The 20,503-nt window shown below is 43.3% G+C and overlaps 2 protein-coding genes across 2 annotated transcripts; both read left to right on the forward strand.

Annotated features, from left to right (window-relative positions):
- Positions 1–1,386: 1,386 nt before the first annotated feature.
- Positions 1,387–5,053, forward strand: manf (mesencephalic astrocyte-derived neurotrophic factor). The gene is made up of 4 exons (XM_027001876.2): positions 1,387–1,591; positions 2,377–2,504; positions 2,594–2,735; positions 3,938–5,053. Exons 1-4 carry the CDS (start codon positions 1,504–1,506, stop codon positions 4,120–4,122), a joined length of 543 nt encoding a protein of 180 aa, XP_026857677.1. The 5' UTR covers positions 1,387–1,503; the 3' UTR covers positions 4,123–5,053.
- A 1,039-nt stretch (positions 5,054–6,092) lies between these two features.
- Positions 6,093–8,839, forward strand: LOC113572395 (putative RNA-binding protein 15B). Its single transcript, XM_027001908.2, has one exon. It carries the CDS (start codon positions 6,118–6,120, stop codon positions 6,748–6,750), a length of 633 nt encoding a protein of 210 aa, XP_026857709.2. The 5' UTR covers positions 6,093–6,117; the 3' UTR covers positions 6,751–8,839.
- Positions 8,840–20,503: the final 11,664 nt, after the last annotated feature.

Consider the following 20,503-nt stretch of genomic DNA (forward strand, 5'->3'; position numbering starts at 1 on the left):
CTTTTTATTTACGTTTGTCCATTGGATGCCCCTAATTCTCTGAATTAGAGAACTGAAGCCATTTTTGATGGTTAGGGTCCTGAGGTTGGTACACACTGCCAGATTAAACCCTGTGGAGGCCCCTAGGCAGTCATAATCCTGAGGCCTCCCTCACAAATTATCTCCTAATATATGTTGTGGCAGTGCAGCAGAGACCATCGACCGGTGTCTGCTATGCCTATTTGGAAATCTGGCACTGTTGGTACATCATTCTTAATGAAATTATCATTTTTTTCTTATCACCCCATAGGGTGTACTGTAGCTGTGAACCTACAGCAATTTTGCATATTTGTACTTGGGAAAAATTAAAATAGTCTGATTAATTAATTTGAATTTAGTTATCTTGTCTTACTTTTACAATACTATATATAAAATATATGGAAAAAAACAAAAACAACAACAACAAAAAAAAAAAACAGCACAAATATCCATGATCCATGACACCAAATATTAAAAACTAAATGCACCAGAGCTATTGCTTGGAGTCTCTTTCTTCTCTCTTTAGAAGGTGATTTAACTCTTATAAGAGAAGTAAAGAATAAAAGTTTTTGCTTATATGTTTGCTATACATAATTGGCCTACTTATTCTCAAATACAGCCAGACCTAACCCTTTGTATTTGATTAATTTTCATTAAATAATTTAGTCATTATTTGTAGTTTGTAGAGACTACTATTTACCGCTACATTTTACACCAAAATAAAATGAAATTAAGTCACATTCAACCTAGAGTTCATTTTCGTGATCTTCAGTTATGTAGCTAAAATTGCCAGTGTTCAAAAAGTAATGGTCAGTGAGAGCTAATGTACCTCTGCCACCCCTTGCACTTCAAAGATGTTAAGATGCTATAGTAACGATTCTTGAAGGTGTATCGAAAACAGTTTCTTCAAAACAGTTTGTTCTTGTAGTTACAAGTTCATGTGGTTTTGTTAACATTTGGTTGGATTAACGAAAACTAACCTTTATTTAAATAGTTGTTTATTAAACACTACAATGCGAGAATCTCGACTCCTTTTTAACACGGTCGTGAACTATTCTAGAAATGCAGTCGCAGTCTGTAGTCGTGAAGACCGCCATCAGATCTTCTGAACTACAAACATGGTGTATATATAAAAAAAACCGCTGCCAAATCACAAGAAGCAAATCTGAGCATCGATCGAACCTGGCCAACATGTCTTCCAATCAAAAGGCGCCAACTGGACTCTGTCCCTGGATTGAATAATCTAGATCCAATCAAAAGTGAGTGCGTGGTGCGGGGTAGTCAGGGAACCAATTGTGTTATGAAGAGTGGCAAGACAACCAATGGCGTGTAAGCATGGGCGGACCTTTTGTAGCAGGACGCTTCCTTGAATCATTACGTTTCGTACTCACGAACCGGTAGATCGTCCACCTGCACATAACTATATGAGACGTGCTGTACTTGTATCGTATTTTCTTTAAGTAGGTAGTGAGCTACGTTACAGTAATGTTATATTTAATTGGATTTTCGGTGGCTCTTGCCCTGGTCTTAATGCCGAGCAGCAGTGAGTCTTTGAAAGAGGGGGAGTGTGAAGGTGAGTTCATGTGTAAGATGATGCTAACCGCAGTAGTTAGCTGGATGCTTAGCGCAAACGTTACCGTGTTTAAACGTGCAGCAGTAATACTGGATGAGCGTTATTTAATCTTATGTTAATATGAACCCCCAAAAGACAGATTTAGGCAGACAGGTAAAGTGGCTAACTGCTTCATCTCACAGCTACTCTATAGTAAATGAAATGTCACAGAATGGGGAGCTCCGTTTGCCGGTACAGCTTGTGTATAGCGCTGGGGCTTGGTAGCTAGTTAGCTACATTGCAAGTGGATTGAAATACATTTAAGTAGCTAGTTAATTCATTAGCATTCGTATTTTGATTGTCCTGTAGATTCCAAGTCATCATGAGCCTAATGTGCCATTGACCAGCGATGATATTGAATATAGATATACCCATGTAGCGAGCCATGTATATCTGCCTAATTTTGCCTCAGGAGTACTTCCGGAATATTCAGAACTAATATCTGACAATAAAATGACGCGCATCTTTTATGAAAGTGCGAACTTCAGAGGTTTGGATAAAGATACAGTTGTGTAATCATGTTGTCTTTATATATAGACGGAGCTGTTTGTATTATGGGACTGTTCTATTAAAGACGGAGTGTGTAGAAAATGTAGTTATTAAAAAAAAGAACCTCTTGGAACATCTTGAGGCAGTCTGAAAGGGAATTTTCCAAGGTTCAGTAAAGACTCAAAGAACATTTTATGACAATGAAGTCACAATTATCGTAACATATTTTTGCTAACATGTATATGTTGTTATCCTAGTGTGTGTAAGCTTTCTGGGGAAGTTTTACCAGTCACTGAAAGATAATGATATCAAGTTCACGAATGATGCCATCGAAAATGCTCTGGTGAAAACCTGCAAAGAGGCGAAAGGAAAAGAAAATCGGCTGGTAAGGTGTTCATTTTCAACCTAACTTGTGCGAAATGTTTAATTTACCTTAATGTTTTATTTTAAAAATGTTTGCATCATTGCTCTCAGTGCTACTATATAGGAGCAACCAGTGATGCTGCTACGAAAATCATTAACGAGGTCTCCAAACCCTTGAGTTACCATGTGCCGGTGGAGAAGATATGTGAAAAGCTCAAGAAAAAGGATGGTCAGATCTGTGAACTTAAGTATGGTAAGATGTTGTTTCTTGTTTCTGGCAGCCTGTGACTAGCTAGAACTGTTGTGTTCCTCTCCTGTATTTGAAGGCAATCATGTATTGCACTGTTGTTGGATGTTTCTAGAACTATTTCAGCACCAGTTTAAGTTTTGCTATTGTTTTGTCTAGTCTGATGAAGCGGTGGATCCAGTAACTATAGCCACTATTTCCCCAAGGTTCAAGAACATTTGCATAGAAATAAAATGTATAGTGTTATCATCGCACTGAAGATTCCCAACTAGTTTATATCAGTGAAGAGATTGCCTGACCCTGAACAGCCTGAGTTTCTTTAAAATGTAAAGTAACACATTTCTTAGTGGTATCCTTGGACCTGAGACAAGGACTTTTGGTATCCTTGGATGTGTTTTACTCCTTGTGCCTTGCCGGACAACCGTGACACACACATCAGGTGCACCCTCTAGCTGCTCTGTCATGAAGCTTCCCAAGTATGAACAGAGAAGCAAATTCTCTCCCTGGCAGAAGGGGGCATCAGCTGACATCATGTATAGTGAATTCTGGGTCATGACACACATAACCTCAACAGATGACGAGTGAGCCACAGGTGTGCAAAAACAAAAAAAAAATTTCAACAGTAGTATTTGCCCATTGGAATGCATGTGAGAGAAATCGGAACTCAATCGAGTATTTGGTAAGACGAGTGCCATTTTAATGCATGAGAAGTGACATAATATGAGCTTCCATGGGAGCCCTCTTCTACTGTGTGCATGTGGGGAGATGCTCTATGTTCTGACTTCATTTAACACTATAAATTGCATGCTATTCTACTACATTTTGACTCATAAGCATAATTAAGTCCAAAATCTTATTACTTAAAGCCTAATTATCACAGTAAAACCTTTGCTTCAATTCAGTCAAGTCACAATTGCAGTGCAGAAATGAAATTGCTTGGCAGCACACAAGTTTCCACTGGCATTTCCACTAGTCATCTCTGTTTTTCAGGGTTGTTTTTGACACAGTGGGTGAGCAGTATTTGCATTGGAAATGTATGGGCGAAGATTTGCTTGTCACATGCATTAAAAGCATTCCATAAATTTCTGAAATCAAGCTTGTTGATTATGGAACCTCAGAAGTGTCAGCTTTCACTTGCAAATTGGACATGGTGCTATTTGAATATTTGTCACCTCTTCTGAGTGCATTTTTGTTCTTCTGTCCCCTAGACAAACAAGTGGACTTGAGCACGGTTGACCTGAAGAAACTCAAAGTGAAAGACCTGAAGAAAATCCTAGATGAGTGGGGTGAGTCCTGCAAAGGCTGCGTGGAGAAATCGGACTTCATCCGCAAGATCAACGAGCTCATGCCCAAGTACGCGCCCAGTGCGGCCAAGGCACGGACAGACCTGTAAACTCCTGTGGAGTTATGGGACTGAGGAGAGTAGCTAAAAGAATTGTGGGTGGGTGATTTGCGCTGTGCGGCTGATTGACCACCTAATGAGAACCGAAGATTTGTTTGTCATATTGCCCTTTAATCTAGTGGTAAACATTGAGTGACAGTGCAAGCATTTATCCTGAGCATTCCTTTTTCTTTTTTCCCTTTCAGTGAGAATTTAAAGTGATTATTGCATTGTTTCAGCAGGAAAAAGTAAAATACTTTTACTTTAACATGCCACCATTTGACTTAAGAGGAGCTGCTGTAGCCATTCCTTAGTCCTGGAGCGTTTGTCGCCGTTCTTTAGGATGGTGGGCAGTGGATGCTTCAAACAATCCCATGTGCATCAAACAGAATCAAGGCTTACCAAGAAAGCCACACAAAGCTAAATGCTAAAGTAAAAGTCCTGCATTGATGTCATATCACCCAGCTGATTTCACACATTAGTTTCACCTGTTGGCTTTTGCTAATTTCCAAAAGCAGGTGGTTGGGACCAAATTGCAGGTCAACGGTAAACTCAAACTCTGCCTCTGGAAACAGAGTCCTGTGAGCCCAGGGGAAAATGTTCCTGGAACTCATAAATGCCTGAGCAAGAGTGATGTTTAGCACAGAACATAAAACTTCTCATTGAAACAAGAAATAGCCTCGCTTAAGACTTTCCTTTATGAAAACATCAACAACATTTCTTGCACACTTGATTAAAGTGAAAAACCATGCCAGCAGATTGCAGGTTTACACCTAGATGGTATGGGTTATATTGCAAAACACTGTCAAAAGGATAGGCTTTTTTATTTGAGTATTATGAAATAGGAATGAGATTGATCTGCAATATACAAATGGACTTCTCTGTAAAACACATTTATTACAGTTGTACTATACTTTTTCATTAAAACAAGAAAATTACTGTATTTCCTTCTCTTTTGATTTTTAAACATTATACTTCTGGGAACTTTTGAGGTGGCTATGAGATTGGTAGCACTGTGCTAATTTCTTCCTGCATTATTTATGATAAAATATCAATTCTCTGGAGGTGGGATCCATGCAGAACAGAGGTATGTGCTGCCTGAGAAACAGCCCTGTTACATTGTGTCTAAATGTTCTGCATTATATCTGCCCTACCAGATGAGCTGCAGGAACTGCTGAATGCTTATCCTGTTACTGAAGACATCAGAAAGTTGGTCTTGAATTACTTTAGGATCATCCTGTTTTGATCATAGGGAGGGTTTTGGCTAAATTATATGCAAATATTGTTTATGCAAACAAAGCAGTTATAACTCGAGTAGAAATGCGCCTTCTTATCTTAAATGACTGCTTAGTGATGCACCACATTCACAGGCTGTGAATATCTGATTGATTGGTTATCTTGTGGAAAGGTATGTTTCAACGGTGTTTTAATTTCCTGCTCTCATAGCTACGTTATGTTATTACATATTACATTAGATATGTACATGTATTTGTTAGCATGCCTGTATGCGCATTTATGTAAGAATATATGAAATGAGCAGGAAACTACCCAGCAGAATTAGTGTTTTGTCTTCTACGCTGTAGCCATGTTAACATCACGAGTTACGTGATTATATATATAAAAAAGAAAAGCTCTATAGGCGTGCTTGTTCATCTGTATTATGGGAACCTTAACCTTAGAGAATGCGTAAAATGACAGGGGCACAATATTTAACTACTTGATCAGCTTTCGTGACATCAAGGGCTACATTGCCCAAGCTCCTCCCACCGGCGGAGCGCGCACATTCCTATTGTCCAAGATGGCGGCGTAGATGCAGGTTATACGATGCTTCTGTTTTTAATGCGTTTTTTGTTGTTTTTTTTAGTATAGTTGGACGTTTCTTTGCGCTATAAACGTGGGTTTAGCTTTTACTAAAGATACATTGATGCGCAGGGTCTCAAAGAACCGTGGAATTTTGTATCAAACGGGATTTTCTTTGCAGCCGCTGGGAAAAGTTTGAGCATCAAAATGAAAAGACAGGCCGAGCGGGACACTAGTCCCGCAAGAGCTATTGCCAAACGGATACGGGAGAGAGAGCGAGAACGAGAGGGGAACCGCAGGGAAGATGTACCGCCACCGCCGCTTGCTCTGCTGCTGGCGGAGAGTCGGAACTATCACAAACACCAGGCGCGGAGCCGAAGCAGGGAGCGGGAAAAGCCCCGGTTAAGAGAAGAACGAGCTGCCGCGGGAGATAGCCTGCATCACCGCCCGCACCACGAACTGGGTCTCCTCGGTCGGCCTCCGCTGCGGACTACACCAGTAATTCCCAAAGGTAACCACCGACCACCGCAGACCTCCTTGGTAGCAAGGGGAGCGAGTGGACTGGAGTACAAGACATTACTCATTAGCAACTTGGGTTCACAGTTATCAGACGAACATGTGGAGGACGGACTGTTTCACGAGTTTAAAAAGTTCGGAGACGTCAGTGTTAAATTGTCGCACACTCCAGAACTGGGCCGAGTCGCCTACGTGAATTTCAGGCAACCAGATAACGCGAGAGAAGCGCGGCACGCCAAAGCCAGGCTGGTGCTGTATGACCGGCCGCTTAAAGTTGAACCCATGTATATGCGTCGCCGCAGCTGCACGCCGCCTGATTGTTAGCTATGTGCCTCTGCACGTCCTTATCCCTACAGACAACGCTCTCTCTCTCCGGGTGCCGGAGGCAGTGCAATTCGAGATGTGCGACCCCGACATTACGTCGAGGGCATTGGACTTAGCAGAGAACGCGAGCGTGTTTTGGACTATTACAGCGCCTTGGAAGAGAGAAGCCGTACCTATGCTTACCAACTGCCTGATGAGGATTTAAAACCAGAGGATGATCAGAGAGCCACCAGGAATTTGTTTATTGGCAACCTGGATCACAATGTGTCTGAAGCAGAACTGAGGCAAGGCTTTGACAAGTATGGGATCATCGAGGAGGTCGTTATTAAACGTCCTGCCCGTGGACAGGGGGGTGCGTATGCGTTCCTGAAATTCCAGAATTTGGACATGGCTCACAGGGCCAAAGTAGCCATGCAGGGCCGCCTTATCGGCGGCAACCAGGTGAAGATTGGCTATGGGAAGGCCAACCCCACCACCCGCCTTTGGGTAGGGGGCCTAGGCCCCAACACCTCTCTGGCAGCCCTGGCCCGGGAGTTTGATCGTTTTGGTAGCATCCGCACCATCGACTACGTTAAAGGGGACAACTTTGCCTACATTCACTACGAGAGTCTGGATGCGGCGCAGGCTGCCTGTGCCCAGATGCGCGGTTTCCCATTGGGTGGCCCCAGCCGCCGCCTTCGCGTAGACTTTGCAAAGGCGGAGGAGACCAGGGCGTACCCACAGCAATACCAGCCAACCCTCCCGCTACCGGCACACTACGACGTCCTGGGTGACGGTTATGGTCGTCACCGCAGCCTGGAGCGAGAGCTGAGAGCGCGGGTGCGCTCTCCATCACACCCTCTGTTTGGCGAGCGTGAGCGTGACTGGAGCCCCCCCAAAGGCCTGGAACGGCGAGCAAATCCGGAGGCGTTCGGCCGGGGGAGGCCCCGCAGTCGGAGCAGAGAGCGCTGGACGAAGGAGAGGGACGCAGAGAAGGTGGCTGGGAAGGGCTGGGAGGAGCGCCGCAAGCGCCGGAGCCGGAGCAAGAGCCGCAGCAGGAGCCGCAGCGTCAGCCCCGGCGAGCGTATGTACGAAGAGAGAGGTCGTCCCAGGACGAGGGGAGTAGCTCCCTCCACCCCAGAGGACAGCCCCGACCGGGGCCGCGGCCGGCTCCCCGACTCCACCTCTGAGCCCCAGGACCACACCCCTGACAGCAGCCGGCACTCGGGTGACGATCGGCCGGCGCAGGATGATGCCGGCCACGCACGGAAGGGAGGTGAGCCAGAGCGCAACCACCGCAAGAATGAAGCGGACCCAGACTCGCAGACAGACAAGCCCCGCGGCGAGGCCAAGAAGCCGGGCACTCTCTCGGAGTACGCACAGACCCTGAGCCGAGTGTGGCACGGTTCGCTGGTTCTGAAGAACAGCTGCTTCCCCACCCACATGCACATGCTCGAGGGAGGGACCAGCTTCCTCCTTTCCCTCATGAAGGACAATCAGGTGGGTGGGACCAAGATCGCTCAGCTCAAGATAGCCCAGAGGCTGCGGCTGGACCAGCCCAAGCTGGACGAGGTAACCCGCCGCATCAAGCTGGGCGGCCCCGATGGCTATGCGGTCCTGCTGGCTGTCCAGGGCCCCATGGACCGTGAATCGCCCCCTCCGGAGCCGGGCCTCCAGAAACGTCTGCTCCGCAACCTGGTAACCTACCTCAGGAACAAGCAGGCTGCCGGAGTCATCGGTCTCCCCCTCGGAGGGCCCAGGGAGCGTGAGGTGGGGGGTATGCTTTACGCCTTCCCTCCCTGCGACTTCTCCCAGCAATACCTGCAGGCTGCTCTCAAAACACTGGGCAGAGTAGATGAGGAGCACCTCGTTGTCGTGGTCGTAAAAGACTCACCTTAATACTGCTTCGCTTCCGTTCCAGCCACTGTTTTCTTTAGAAAATATGGAGTCTTCCGATTTGAACACTCCCAACCGTAAGTGGATAAAAAGACCAGCTTTGCTTGTCATAGTGGATATGGTTACGGCCTTTCACGCAGACTCGCCCGCTTAATGGTGGACATATTTGGTTCCTTTCCAAACAGTTTTGAAACGGCTTGGCATTTTTGTCCTTGGTGGGTTTTTTTGTTTATATATATAATATATATATATATATATATATATATATATATATATATATATATTATATAAAATGTGAGAAACTTGATGGAAAGTTGTTTTTAATTCTGTTTTTAATGACTGCATTCTAGTTTCTGATTGTACCTCATTTTAAAGTGTCTTTTTCTGATCTTGCATGCAAGAGGCGGTTTTACTGAATTTCCTCACCAGAGATCTGGTGTGATGATTGAGTATTTGATAGGAAATCAGGCATAATGTTTTGTATTGAAGCCTTATTCCCCCCTCAGTAACTTAATGGTTCCTTTCCCCAGTGCAAGCTACTGGAGTTTTTTGTCTGTTTTTCCTTATGCTGACAGACCAAGTTAATCTAAACCATGCTGTGTCCCGTATGTAATACTTGCGAGAGCAGTTTACTTGTTACAGGGGAGGCACTTGTACCCGCACAGTCAACCTCTACCTCTGAAATCATTTAGTGTCAGGTAATTTTGCCAGCCTGAAAATCAGTTTGTTTTCAGTAACATTTCTGACATGCATTAATCAAAACTTCTTCAAAAAAAGGAAAAAAAAAAACCAAACAAACCGATGAGTTGTATCCAGCGACACTAATGTTCAGAAATAGTACAAACTAAAACTTGTGCACTAGTATAATGGTTGTGTAGTATGCCATTAGTTTGTTTTTAAATGTTATGTTTTTCCACAGCTCTCTCCCCAGTTTACCTAATGGGAAGTCATTTAAGAACATATGAAGTTGACATTGTGCTTAAACACTGCCCACAATGATTTTAAATGAACTCCAGCTGCACTGACTGAATTCCATTTCGACTTTTTATGAAGGGGTACCCATTGTTCCAGCAGCTCACACTACAGAGAATGACAGCTGCTTCTTAGATATTGTTTTATAGCCTGTTCTCTGCTCTTCTGGATGCTCCATTTTGTTCTCAAACATGTAGCCTTTTTTGTTGTATCTGTTTGTATTTGAACAATGGTATGCCATATGAAAATGTAAGTAAACATTTCATGCTTTTGTTTTTAATCCTCTCTGGTGCTTTAATTCCTGATTCTGAGGGCTGGTATGATCATACTGATATCAAAGGCATGCGTCCCCCAGTTCATAATGATGCCCAAATACCTCATATTCCAGTCCCTGAGCCTATATCCTGTCTCCATAGCTACCTATTTTGATCCATGCTTCAGAAGACTAATGTGGAGGTTAGTTGTAACCAGGCAACGATGCTCACAAGTGAGCTATTGCATCAATACAAGGAGAGGCACGGGAAGTTGAAAAAGTAGTTAACGTTTTGGTCTGTTCCTTGGTGGTGTTTATCGCCACTAGATGGCAGTGTGTCCACAGAGTTTCTTTTTGTGCAAACTGGTTCCAAGGCAGCCCTGCTGTGCAAACGCGAAATAGCTTTAGGGTATAGATTTGGCAGTGCATATTAAACACTGAACTAATTTTTTCCAGCTTAATAATGCCCAATCTTTAACATTTGACATTTAAATTTCCACAGTAATTCATAGGATGAAGATGTATTCCTCATATAAATAAGTTAATATCACAACTTGTGAATATTTATTAGCTTTGCTCTAACTGCATGAGCTAACAGGCTCATGAGCTAAAAGACCATCATTAAGGCTGCAAGTGTCATTAAAGTTTGTCTCTAAGCATCTGGGTCAAACACTCCTGCAAAGGAATGCTTGTATCTAGAAAGCTGACTGAGTGCAAAGTCATTTTTGCAAGACATCTTTTCCATTACCTCAAATGGCAAAACAGGAAATCATAAAATGCACAACAAACTGCATACTTTGCAGTGATATGAAAAATGACAAAAATGGAAATTTATTTATTTATTTTAAAGACCTGATTGACGAATGTTTATGCTGGTTTAGCAGCAGTAGTCGGTGTTTTACTGAACTTTACTGAACAATCCAAAACAATGGAAATGTTCTTGTTTCCCCCACTGTGTGCAGCAAATGAAGTTGTGTAATGATCCAAAGAGGATCCTTATATTTGCAGCCTTCTCTATAAAGGTGTCTTATTTTGTCCCTGGTAAATAATGTCCAGCCCAATTCAGAGTCTTAATTAAAATCATGAGTTTGAAAATAGTGTTCATTGTCGCTACAGTTTAGTGGTAGATTGAGTGAGCTATTTTTTTCAGTTTTTAAACATAGGTTAAAATGTTTTTCTTAAGTAGAGAAACCATAGGTTCCTGCTGTGTGTTATTCAAACTACTGCTGTTCTACATGTATTATCAAGGACATATTCTAAAAAGGTACCATTTACAGAGTATTAAAGTAACCTTAAGCTGTGGAGTTGACAGACATGCCCAGTAATTCGCCAGTGTCCTCAGAAGGACTTGTTTCCACATCCCACTTGAAAACAAATTGGACCCTGAGCCTGGCCTCTGTTCCCTGCAAACAGTCGAACCCTGGGAACCAAGGCACTGTGAACAGTAAACACATCCCTCAACTGTTTTGCCATAATTAGGCCAAGCAGAAACCCCAGCCATTTCGCTTCCCTCTTAATCAGCTGACCAAGCTCCAGTTGTCTGGATCCGCAGGAGCGTCTCGCTTGACGGATCTTCCAGAACCTTCCAGCTGACGATGCTCGCTGCACTCCCTTGGCTTTGACTGACGTGCTGCTTAATTGAGTGGACTCCTCAGTCTTCAGAAGGCAGGTCATTCTAGAGTGTCTTACGCCAGTATTATTAAGAGAGTTTTTTGTGCTTTGTCCGTGGGCTGCATTTTCCACTGTATGGGTGAACCCAGAAAAAGGGGTAAAAGTGCTGTGGTAAGATTCTGTAGAGTCACTAGACATCCTAGCCATAGACTCATTGAAAAGTGTGGGTTTACTTATGAGGGTTTCTCATACTCCTTTTGAATTTAACCCTGGAATAATACAAAACAAAATCCATTTTAAAGGTGGTTGTGCACTGAATTCTAATGTAATCCTCTTTTTTTAAAGATATATTTTATATGTCTCTCTTTAGAAAAAAGCTGATATTAGCAGTGGCTATCTTCATGCACTTAACTAGTGCAGGAGAATAAAACCTGTAAATCACACACATGACAATTGTTTTACACAATATAGTTTTAAGCATGGCTCTGAGAATGTATAATGCAGACACTCACTCACTACCCAGCGCCTGCCTGCACCTACATTCAGTGGACACGTTACTAAGTTTCTCTCTCTTGTCATTCAGAAATGTTCAGTTGGTCTCATTCCATGGTCAAGTGTTTTAACTGCAGGACCACTGCTGTTTGGATATCACTGGGGCAGTGGACCACTGTCAGCGCAGAAGTGACATTGGCATTTTAGCAGATATTGCACTGACATAAGAGCATCAGACACAGCAATGTTACTCAAGTTTGCAAAGATGCAAATGTCCCTGCTGGGTCGAGTGGTCTTCCATCCAAAACTGTAGCCAGTAAAAATGCAAGTGGTGAGTCAGCTGTCATGGGGCTTGGTGGTCTGAGATCACAAGGCAAACTAAGACTACACACCCCCGGCAAAAGCTGTGGCCAAGTTTCCCTGGCAATCAGTGGGAGAGCAGATCTGGGAGGTGTGAGATGCTGGCAAAATGGAGCGCTTTTTTTTTTCTGTATTCATGTAGCGTGACTTCTAAGAATTTACTATCTTCTCGGGCTCGCTATACTTGGATTTAGCCTGACTGGCTGCCTTCAGGCAGATTTTGATTTCCTGTTTTAGATAAAATATTATTTTACTATATAACGTGTTTAGACAGTGCAGTGTTGGTGTGGAAGAGTAGCTGGAAGAGTGTGGAAGTGATGTGTCGGTACGGTTCTGTCCACTTGTGCATTTTATCTACTTTTACACAACTGACCCAGCTTATGAAAGACTGGATAATTAGCTGATGAGATCATGTTGGAGTGGGAAAAACTCAAAAACATGCTGGGCATGGTAGCGTTTCTCTACTGCAGGAGGCTGCTGTTTTTTTGAGACCTGTGTTATAATAGCAGTCAATTCCTCTGCTCTCAGGGTTTAAAGGCTCAAAGGGGTGTTTTAGTACACAGATTCCTCACATGTTACATGTTTAGCCAGAGAGTCTTAATGGAATACCATTTCGTGAACTTTGGCTCTGTTCTCTCCAGTCTACCGTGATCCTTCATGTGGGGCACTCAGGACAGAAGTTCCCCATAAAGGGGGTGGGGGGTGCTGTGCAGCCATGGACTACTGGCCCGGGCATTTATTTAAAAAAAAAAAAAAAAAGAAGACACTTCTTAGATTTAGAACCTCAGGAAAATATTAGTCCTGCATTTCATTTCATTTAACGACAAGTAAACCCAATATATTACTCATGTTTCCTGTGTTATATTTCACATTATTCTTGATATTCTTGATGCATCTGCTATGTGGTAAACTTTCTTTGATAACCCATGGAAGTTGTGCTGGAATGATGTATTATTACACTGCTGGGTTCGCCAGGTCCCTGTACATTGCAGACATATAGCCAAAAATCCTTGCTCAGGTTCACACGTGGATAGGAAAGCTATGGTAATGGCAAGAGACACTCCCTGAAACTGCGTTTTCGGCAAGGAAGACCACTATTCCGGTAGAGGCAGCCACAGCAGAGGAGAGCATGTAAACAGAGCAACTCTAACACATGCTCACACCTGTTCTCTGTGCACAGATAATTACTGTGCAAAGATAATGCCCGGTCGGTGCACATGGGTAATGCCCCCTCGCAAAGATAATGCCCTGTTTTTGCACAGATAATACCCTCTCTATGCATAGCGATAATTCCTGTTCTTTGCACAGGGATACTGGCCAGTATTTGCACAGGTAATATCCTTTGCTAAAAAAAGATCTTATGAACAGTGTAAAAAAAAAAATCCTGATTAATATTAGTCCTGTCTGCCAATCATCCTGTGTCAGTTTACCTCAGTTTATCACAGCTATTTCACTGTTTCCAGAATTAGATGTCTGCAAGCTGAATTCAGAGAGGAGTAAAATATGTTAAAAGAGCTGTCTGCAGAGTCCTGCCATCCTACCTCATATGCCACTATGAATATAGGCCTACATATTTAGTTCAGTAAGGTTTATGCAAATGGTTATGGTTAATATCAAATGATTTTAAAGGAATTTAAAAAGAATTGTTCAGGCCTTTTATAGTGATTGTTGGTTTATACAACTAAATTATAGTTTCCTGTTGTGAATTGACTGTAAGTAACTTTTTTGGTTCAATTCAGGTGTGTGCTTATTTATTTATTGTAGGAGCACATTTAGCATTTCCAAAAAAATCCAATATTACTTAAAAAGGAAACACTTTCAGTAATTTAAAATGAAACATTTTTTTGTGAAATGCATTCTTCTACAGTAAACCAAATTTTAACAAAATGACGGAAAGCCTGGACCGTGTTTAAAACACAGACGTTTCTCCTACAACCAAAAGCCTAAAGCCGTTTCTGTCATCTTCCCTTAGTTACTATCACCAGTTGCCCTTGGCTGTTAGAACCCTGCTGCTGTCCTCTCAGCCCGATAGACATGCCAGCTCTCTCCAGCTACCTGGGTTCTTAATCCCTCCTGTGTGTTTCAAGCCCGAAGTGCTCAACTGTGGGGGGGTAGGAAGCACCCCCGTATCACTATCGACAATGTCCGTACGAGCACAGGGTGGTAATAAAAGCCCCCCAGGCAAGCTGCAAGATCGTGGATGTTCTATTGTTTGCCATAAGATGCTTTCTTCTATCTTACTGCAAAATGGGACCACTCTCACCACGTGCTGGGGAAAACAGGCAGCGCATTAGCAACATCCTATATTACAAGTTCTAAAAGCAATTTATCTGTCTCATTCCATGCCCTGTGGAAGTATCTCTCTTCTTTTTTCAAATGTTCAAATTTCTGAATAAGCCCAAATTCACTTTGGTGGGTGAGGGGGTATATATGAGGCTGATGGATCTTTTGAAAAGCTTCTTGCTGTGCTGAGGCAGCAACATCTCTGACCTGTATATGTCTGATTGACTTAACGTGCTCCTCTGCACCTGCAGGTTTTAACCACAACTCTTCAGCACACGCACCAAGATGTAGGTTGGGAGGGGGAGTTGTTTCAGTAACCGTCTCTCATACCCCATGTAGGCTCTATTGTGGTTTGTATCATGTCCCTAAATAAACAGAATATCTCTGTAAATAACTTTTATGTCAGATATTGGAGAAATGGAATAACTTGGTGAAATAAAGTTTTTTGGCACTGGTAATTGCACCAAAGGTTGTTTACAGCACAAACCCATGAAAATAACAAAATGTACATTTTGTTGTGCAAATTTTCTTTCTCCAAATACACCGGTGGGCCGAGTTCTTTCTCAGTGCGGTTTTGACCATGCTCCTTTTACCATAAATCTCATTACCTAATTGTTTTGCTCTCTTTGGCTTTCATGATCAATTGCCCACCAGGCTGAGGTCCTGTGGGAACCGTCCAAGCTCGTCTGTTGCCGAGGGGGTCATGTGTGAGCACGGAGTGTTTCCCGGTAGCAGCCCATCGACCTGGGGCACTCACTGTAGGCCAGGCTGGTTGCTCTTAAAGCTCGGGAAATGGAGGGCAAAAGTAATGAAATATTAATGTGGAATCATGAGAGCTCCAATGAAATCCATTAAAGTGGTGGGGGGTGTTTAGTGGGGGGGGGGGGGGGGGGGTCAATGAAACATAGCCACCCCACCCATCTCAGTCAACCAGACCAGAATGGAAACAAGATCTGTAGATGTGGCTGCTGTTATCTCTCCATATCAATTCTAACAAGGAGTGCCCATGATGTAACCCTCAGTTTTGACCAGCCCCTAGCAAGCCACAGCCAAGACCAGCACTGGCTGTAATACAGTCAAAAAGCTATAGCTGTGGTGGCTTAGTGTGATGCAACAGGGCCCGAATGTGACAACCCTGTTTGCGGTTCTGCTGAACTGTACTTCAAAGCTGTATCTAAAAGTAGTAGTAGTATGTGACAGACAGTTCAGCTGTTGTTGCTTTGGGCCCAAGTTGCCTTCAGCTATCAACAATATGTCATGGTACGAATGTAACAACAGTGGGAGAGTTCTCATCCAGGAGCAGCCACAGTATTTCTTCATTTTGTTCATGTTATTTCCAAGTTTTGTTGAAGCACGTGTCTCTTGCACCCAGAAGCTGGCTTCGACTCATCTTACCCCAGCACCACGTAGATCGGCCCAAAACCTATGCCTGTCTTCAGTCTGGCAGTCAGAAGAAAGAGGCCCTAAGTCTCTTGGGCGACGATTTGGGTGACTGACAGCATGGCTTCCAAGGACACCTGGTGGAATGTAGTGCACCAACAGCAACGCTAGGTGCACTGTGTTAACAGAGGCGTGGTGGAGCACGAGCAACACATTATTTCTGCCACGCAGCAGCTGAGTGGCTTTCGGGACGCCAGGCAAATTTGTGACATACCTACCCTAGATGCTCAGGGCATTGTTGCACGGCTACGAAATGAAGCTCCTCTCTGCCACTAAGCCCATCATAGTCTCACAAAAGCCGACCAAAAGTCTAGGCGAGGAGAGAGGCATCTCTCTAAAACAATAGGGAGCATGTTTTATCAGTGAGAGATTATGTATTTTTAAACCATGAACTGAGCACAATGGCTCAGCCAGCACAGCACTGCTGAGGTTTATTCTTAAACAGCACCATTTGCTTCTATTACCCATGATCCTCTTTAGGAGTAGACACAGTTACTGTTTTGTTTAAAGGGGCAGCTGAGTGAATACCTTCCTCCAATTTTACACTTAGCCACTGAAGTAGTACACTACCCATGGAATTCTACACTTTATAGGAAACGGGGAGAAAATTTGGTTATGATTTAAACATCTACTTTTTCATATAGAAACTGGCTCCTCCTGGTACCAATCTCTCTCTCTCTCTCTCTCTCTCTCTCTCTCTCTCTCTCTCTCTCTCTCTCTCTCTCTCTCTCTCTCTCTCTATATATATATATATATATATATATATATATATATATATATATATATATATATATATATATATATATATATATATATAACACCCCCACACACACACTTTGCTTTGCCGAAGGACCCGTGTCCTTAGTATTAATAGTATTTATTCCTATTAGGTCATATGTCGCGATATATAACAAAATAGCAGTAAGATCAGACCCTTCATTTCACTACTGTATTAAGATGTAGGATCTCAAAGCCTGTTGGACAGAGGTCTTTGGGCTTCTTCTTGGCAGATGCTGACCCCGGGGGGGGGGGGGGGGGGGGGGGGGCTCCTGGCTGGCAGATGGCTGACTACATGGGGGCCAGAGGCACCAGGCATCTCCTTCTCCTTCTCTTTCAGCCCTGTGATTGATCCCATTCTTTGATTGTCCTCGTGGTCCTTCAGGAAGATCTGCTCTGTCCCAGTGGGACACTGAAACAGGACACTTCTAGATGCTCCACGTATGAGGTCAGGAGTGCTGTTGTATTGGACTGTGGCGTCGACATCACTCAGAGAGAGAGTGTTTGAGTGTGTGTGTATGTGTGTGTTTGTGTGTGTGTTTATCACTCATTCTGGTTGAAAGGGTGCAGTAGTCGCAGTCACAGTTTCCTTGTTATGGTTCCTTTGTACAGTACAAAGGTAAAGAAAGCAGAGTTGTAGAAATGCTTGAACAAAGATCATACAATTGGGCTACATAAGCACGATATATAGCCCAGTCATGTCACCTACACAGACCATTAGCTCACAATCACCGTGAATTGTCCCCTCCATTTGTACTCAGCACAGTGATTTGTGCTGAATAAGTTGATAAATTAGTAAGTGACTCCTAATGATGCATAACAATAACAGTAATACCTCCCCATGCAGTCGAGCCACTTGGATTTCAACTTTTACTTATTGCCACAGCAACGAATCAAATACACTAAAAGCAATAAACTGAACTATACTGGTTATTACGGCAGAGCTTTTGTGATGCGTGAGATTTGATTGGTTAGCCGTGAGTACTGAGAAGTATGATATAATCATGGAAGCCAGTGTACAAATTTACAGAAAATATTCTCATAGTCTCCCACAATCCCTTCCTGTGTATGCAGACGGACAAGAAAATACTAATGACTTATGCTTTGCAGTGTGGACAGGGTTTCCGCTTACTGGTAGCCATTAGGACAGGTCTGAGTGTAGGCGGACCTGCTTAAAGATTAGCTGTCATTCTTTTAAGAGGCAAAAATAAGGCCAGACCCGCCCTGGGGAATAAGAGCTGGCTGATGATGGGGTTTAGCACACTTGGACGAGTCGCGCCAAATGGATTTCTAGCCGCAACAGTTGGCTTGGATTTGGGGATGTTTTCCAAGTAAGAACGATGTCTTAAAGGATTTAAGCCTTTTTAGCATTCAATTTCAGCATTCCCCTATATACACATATTTACAATTTTTTTTTTTTTTTTTTTTATAAATCAGTGATTTGTGGGAATACATAAATTAATTATGCGAATAATGCAACGAATGAATCAATAAAAGACTGAAGGCATTAAACAATGAATAAATGAGCAATGAGTGAATTAATAAATGAATGCGCAGCTAGCCACATGGGTAGTTAGCAGGAAATCATGTGGTTGTGACAAGTTTCACCTAGGACGAAAAAGGCTATGGGGAGAAGGTTGAAAAAACAACCCCAATCGTGTTCTTTTCCGTCTGCCAGACCACATTTTTTTGTCCCTTATTTCAATGATTCAGTATGACTAAGCAGACTTTATGAGTGCAAGCAGGTTCCCTCTTAGCCATGATGAAGTAGAATAAATGAGAGCAAATATAACAAAAACAGGGGAAATAAATACATCTAAATCTATGGCATTTCAGAGTAAACTGCATCGGTCGAAACATGTATTACGACTCTAAAAACGATAGAAATAAATCAGTTAATAATCCAACTAAGTGAAAGTCAAGTGCAAAAGTGCGAAGACTACTGCTACATCAGCCGACGTCCATTGACAGCAAATGGATCGTTGGTTTACAGATAGGCCACTAGTTGGAACGGGAGAGTGCAGCGCACCTACCCCGAGCTCAGTGAGCCGCGGCAAGGGGCCTGCGGGGCCGGCAATTCCACACTAGCACGTGCACAATTACGAAACATTCGCTACCCAACCAACCATAACAACAGTTATTTCAGCCTGACTCCCGAATAACAAAGGTTCTAAGCAATGATATCATATATAGCAGTAATTAAATGAGAATGATAACCCTGACTGCCATCGTCTTTCTACAATCTAGCCAATCTAACGCTTGTTTAAAATCGGGGGGTGGGGGGGAGAGTACACTATTGATGTATATAGTATATTTATCGCTTTCTTTTTGTCCGTCTTTCCCCACTATTTGTTCTCATTAACGCTGCATACTCTTCTACACACTAAATGTTTCTGGCATTGATAAAAAGGCAATAGATGACTAAACTGGTTACGAAAGCCAAGTTGTAAGGCAGTTGGCTTTACCCTACAAGGCAACTATTTGATGTTAATGTAACGCACGCAAACATATCGCTTTCCAAACGAAACGCAGTGTCTTATTTTGGGGTTTATAATTTGTAGAGATAAATGGAAAAAGAGTTTGAATTACAATTTAACTCAATTTGAACTCATAACCTTGCTATAACGTATGCTGCGTTATACTAATTTTTTTTGTTGTTGTTGTTATGTTTTGTGGCTATAGTGAAGTTTATATTAAGTTTTCCCGAATAGCTTTTTATGGTAGCATAGCGACTACATCCGCCGTCGGTCTCTGTCCCACTGCTGGGGTAACCAAGCGCGGCTTTCTCTTGAACTCGTGCGCTGAACTCTAATGCACGCTCTCCGTTCTTTAGCTCGTGCATGGTGCTTTTTAAACTCGTGTCGGGCCCCACTTGTATTTGGCGGAGCTCTCGACAGCCAAGTAGCCATCACCATATAATTACCGGCGTCCATTTAGGGCCTCTTTTGTCTTCGACTTGCCTTTAATTGTCAGTAAATTGTAATTATTATTCCAGACATCGCCCGGAAGAGGTTATCACCCGGCGTAATTGCCCGTGGCTTCTGGTGCCTTTGTCTGGGGATGTTGGCTAATTTGAAGGCTGTTGGAAACGATCGGCCTAGGCGAAGGGATAGGAAACAGCCTCCTCCAGCAGGATGCGTTGCTTGATTGTGTGGGCAACGACGGTGTTGTCGGTGCGACTCGGGGCTTACTGTAGGGTTATCATTACACTGCAGTGCCCCAACACCGAACCCCCAGGCGCGCACTCAAACGCTCGCATGCACACGTATATACCCTGCATAACCATTTATTGTGGCCTGGAAGAATTTGTTTGTGTTGTGCAGCTGTTTAAGCGTAACTGTATTCATAGCAGACTTTCATCTCGAGGTTGTAGTCTGTTTCTCTCGCACGGCGGTGGCACTGCGCCAGGCTGCACTGTCGTTAGGCTAGAGACGCACAGACCCGTCTATCGGTGGTCGGACGGCGTCAGGCCGTTGGATGGCGTCCGTGACCAAACGTCGCCTGCATCCACTGCCGTGTTCCGAACCGTTGGCTTTAGTTGGTCAACTCTGCATGTTGAATCGGCGTCGACGGTCGGCCCTGTGGCAGTTTTCCGATTGGTTGTTCAGTATGAATTTGACACGAAACGAAATAATATAAACTGCATATGTTTTTTTGTCTCCTTGTGGTTTGATCTACCGAGGCAGTGTG

The sequence above is a fragment of the Electrophorus electricus genome, chromosome 20 (genome assembly GCF_013358815.1).
Source record: "Electrophorus electricus isolate fEleEle1 chromosome 20, fEleEle1.pri, whole genome shotgun sequence".
Taxonomy (NCBI): Eukaryota; Metazoa; Chordata; class Actinopteri; order Gymnotiformes; family Gymnotidae; genus Electrophorus; species Electrophorus electricus.

Excerpts from the sequence above, each read along its gene's own strand:
- LOC113572395 (XM_027001908.2), top strand. The coding sequence starts at position 6,118 with ATGAAAAGACAGGCCGAGCGGGACACTAGTCCCGCAAGAGCTATTGCC.
- manf (XM_027001876.2), top strand. The coding sequence starts at position 1,504 with ATGTTATATTTAATTGGATTTTCGGTGGCTCTTGCCCTGGTCTTAATG. Across the intron at positions 1,592-2,376 it reads GAAAGAGGGGGAGTGTGAAG|TGTGTGTAAGCTTTCTGGGG; the intron begins GTGAGTTCATGT and ends TTGTTATCCTAG. Across the intron at positions 2,505-2,593 it reads AAGGAAAAGAAAATCGGCTG|TGCTACTATATAGGAGCAAC; the intron begins GTAAGGTGTTCA and ends CATTGCTCTCAG.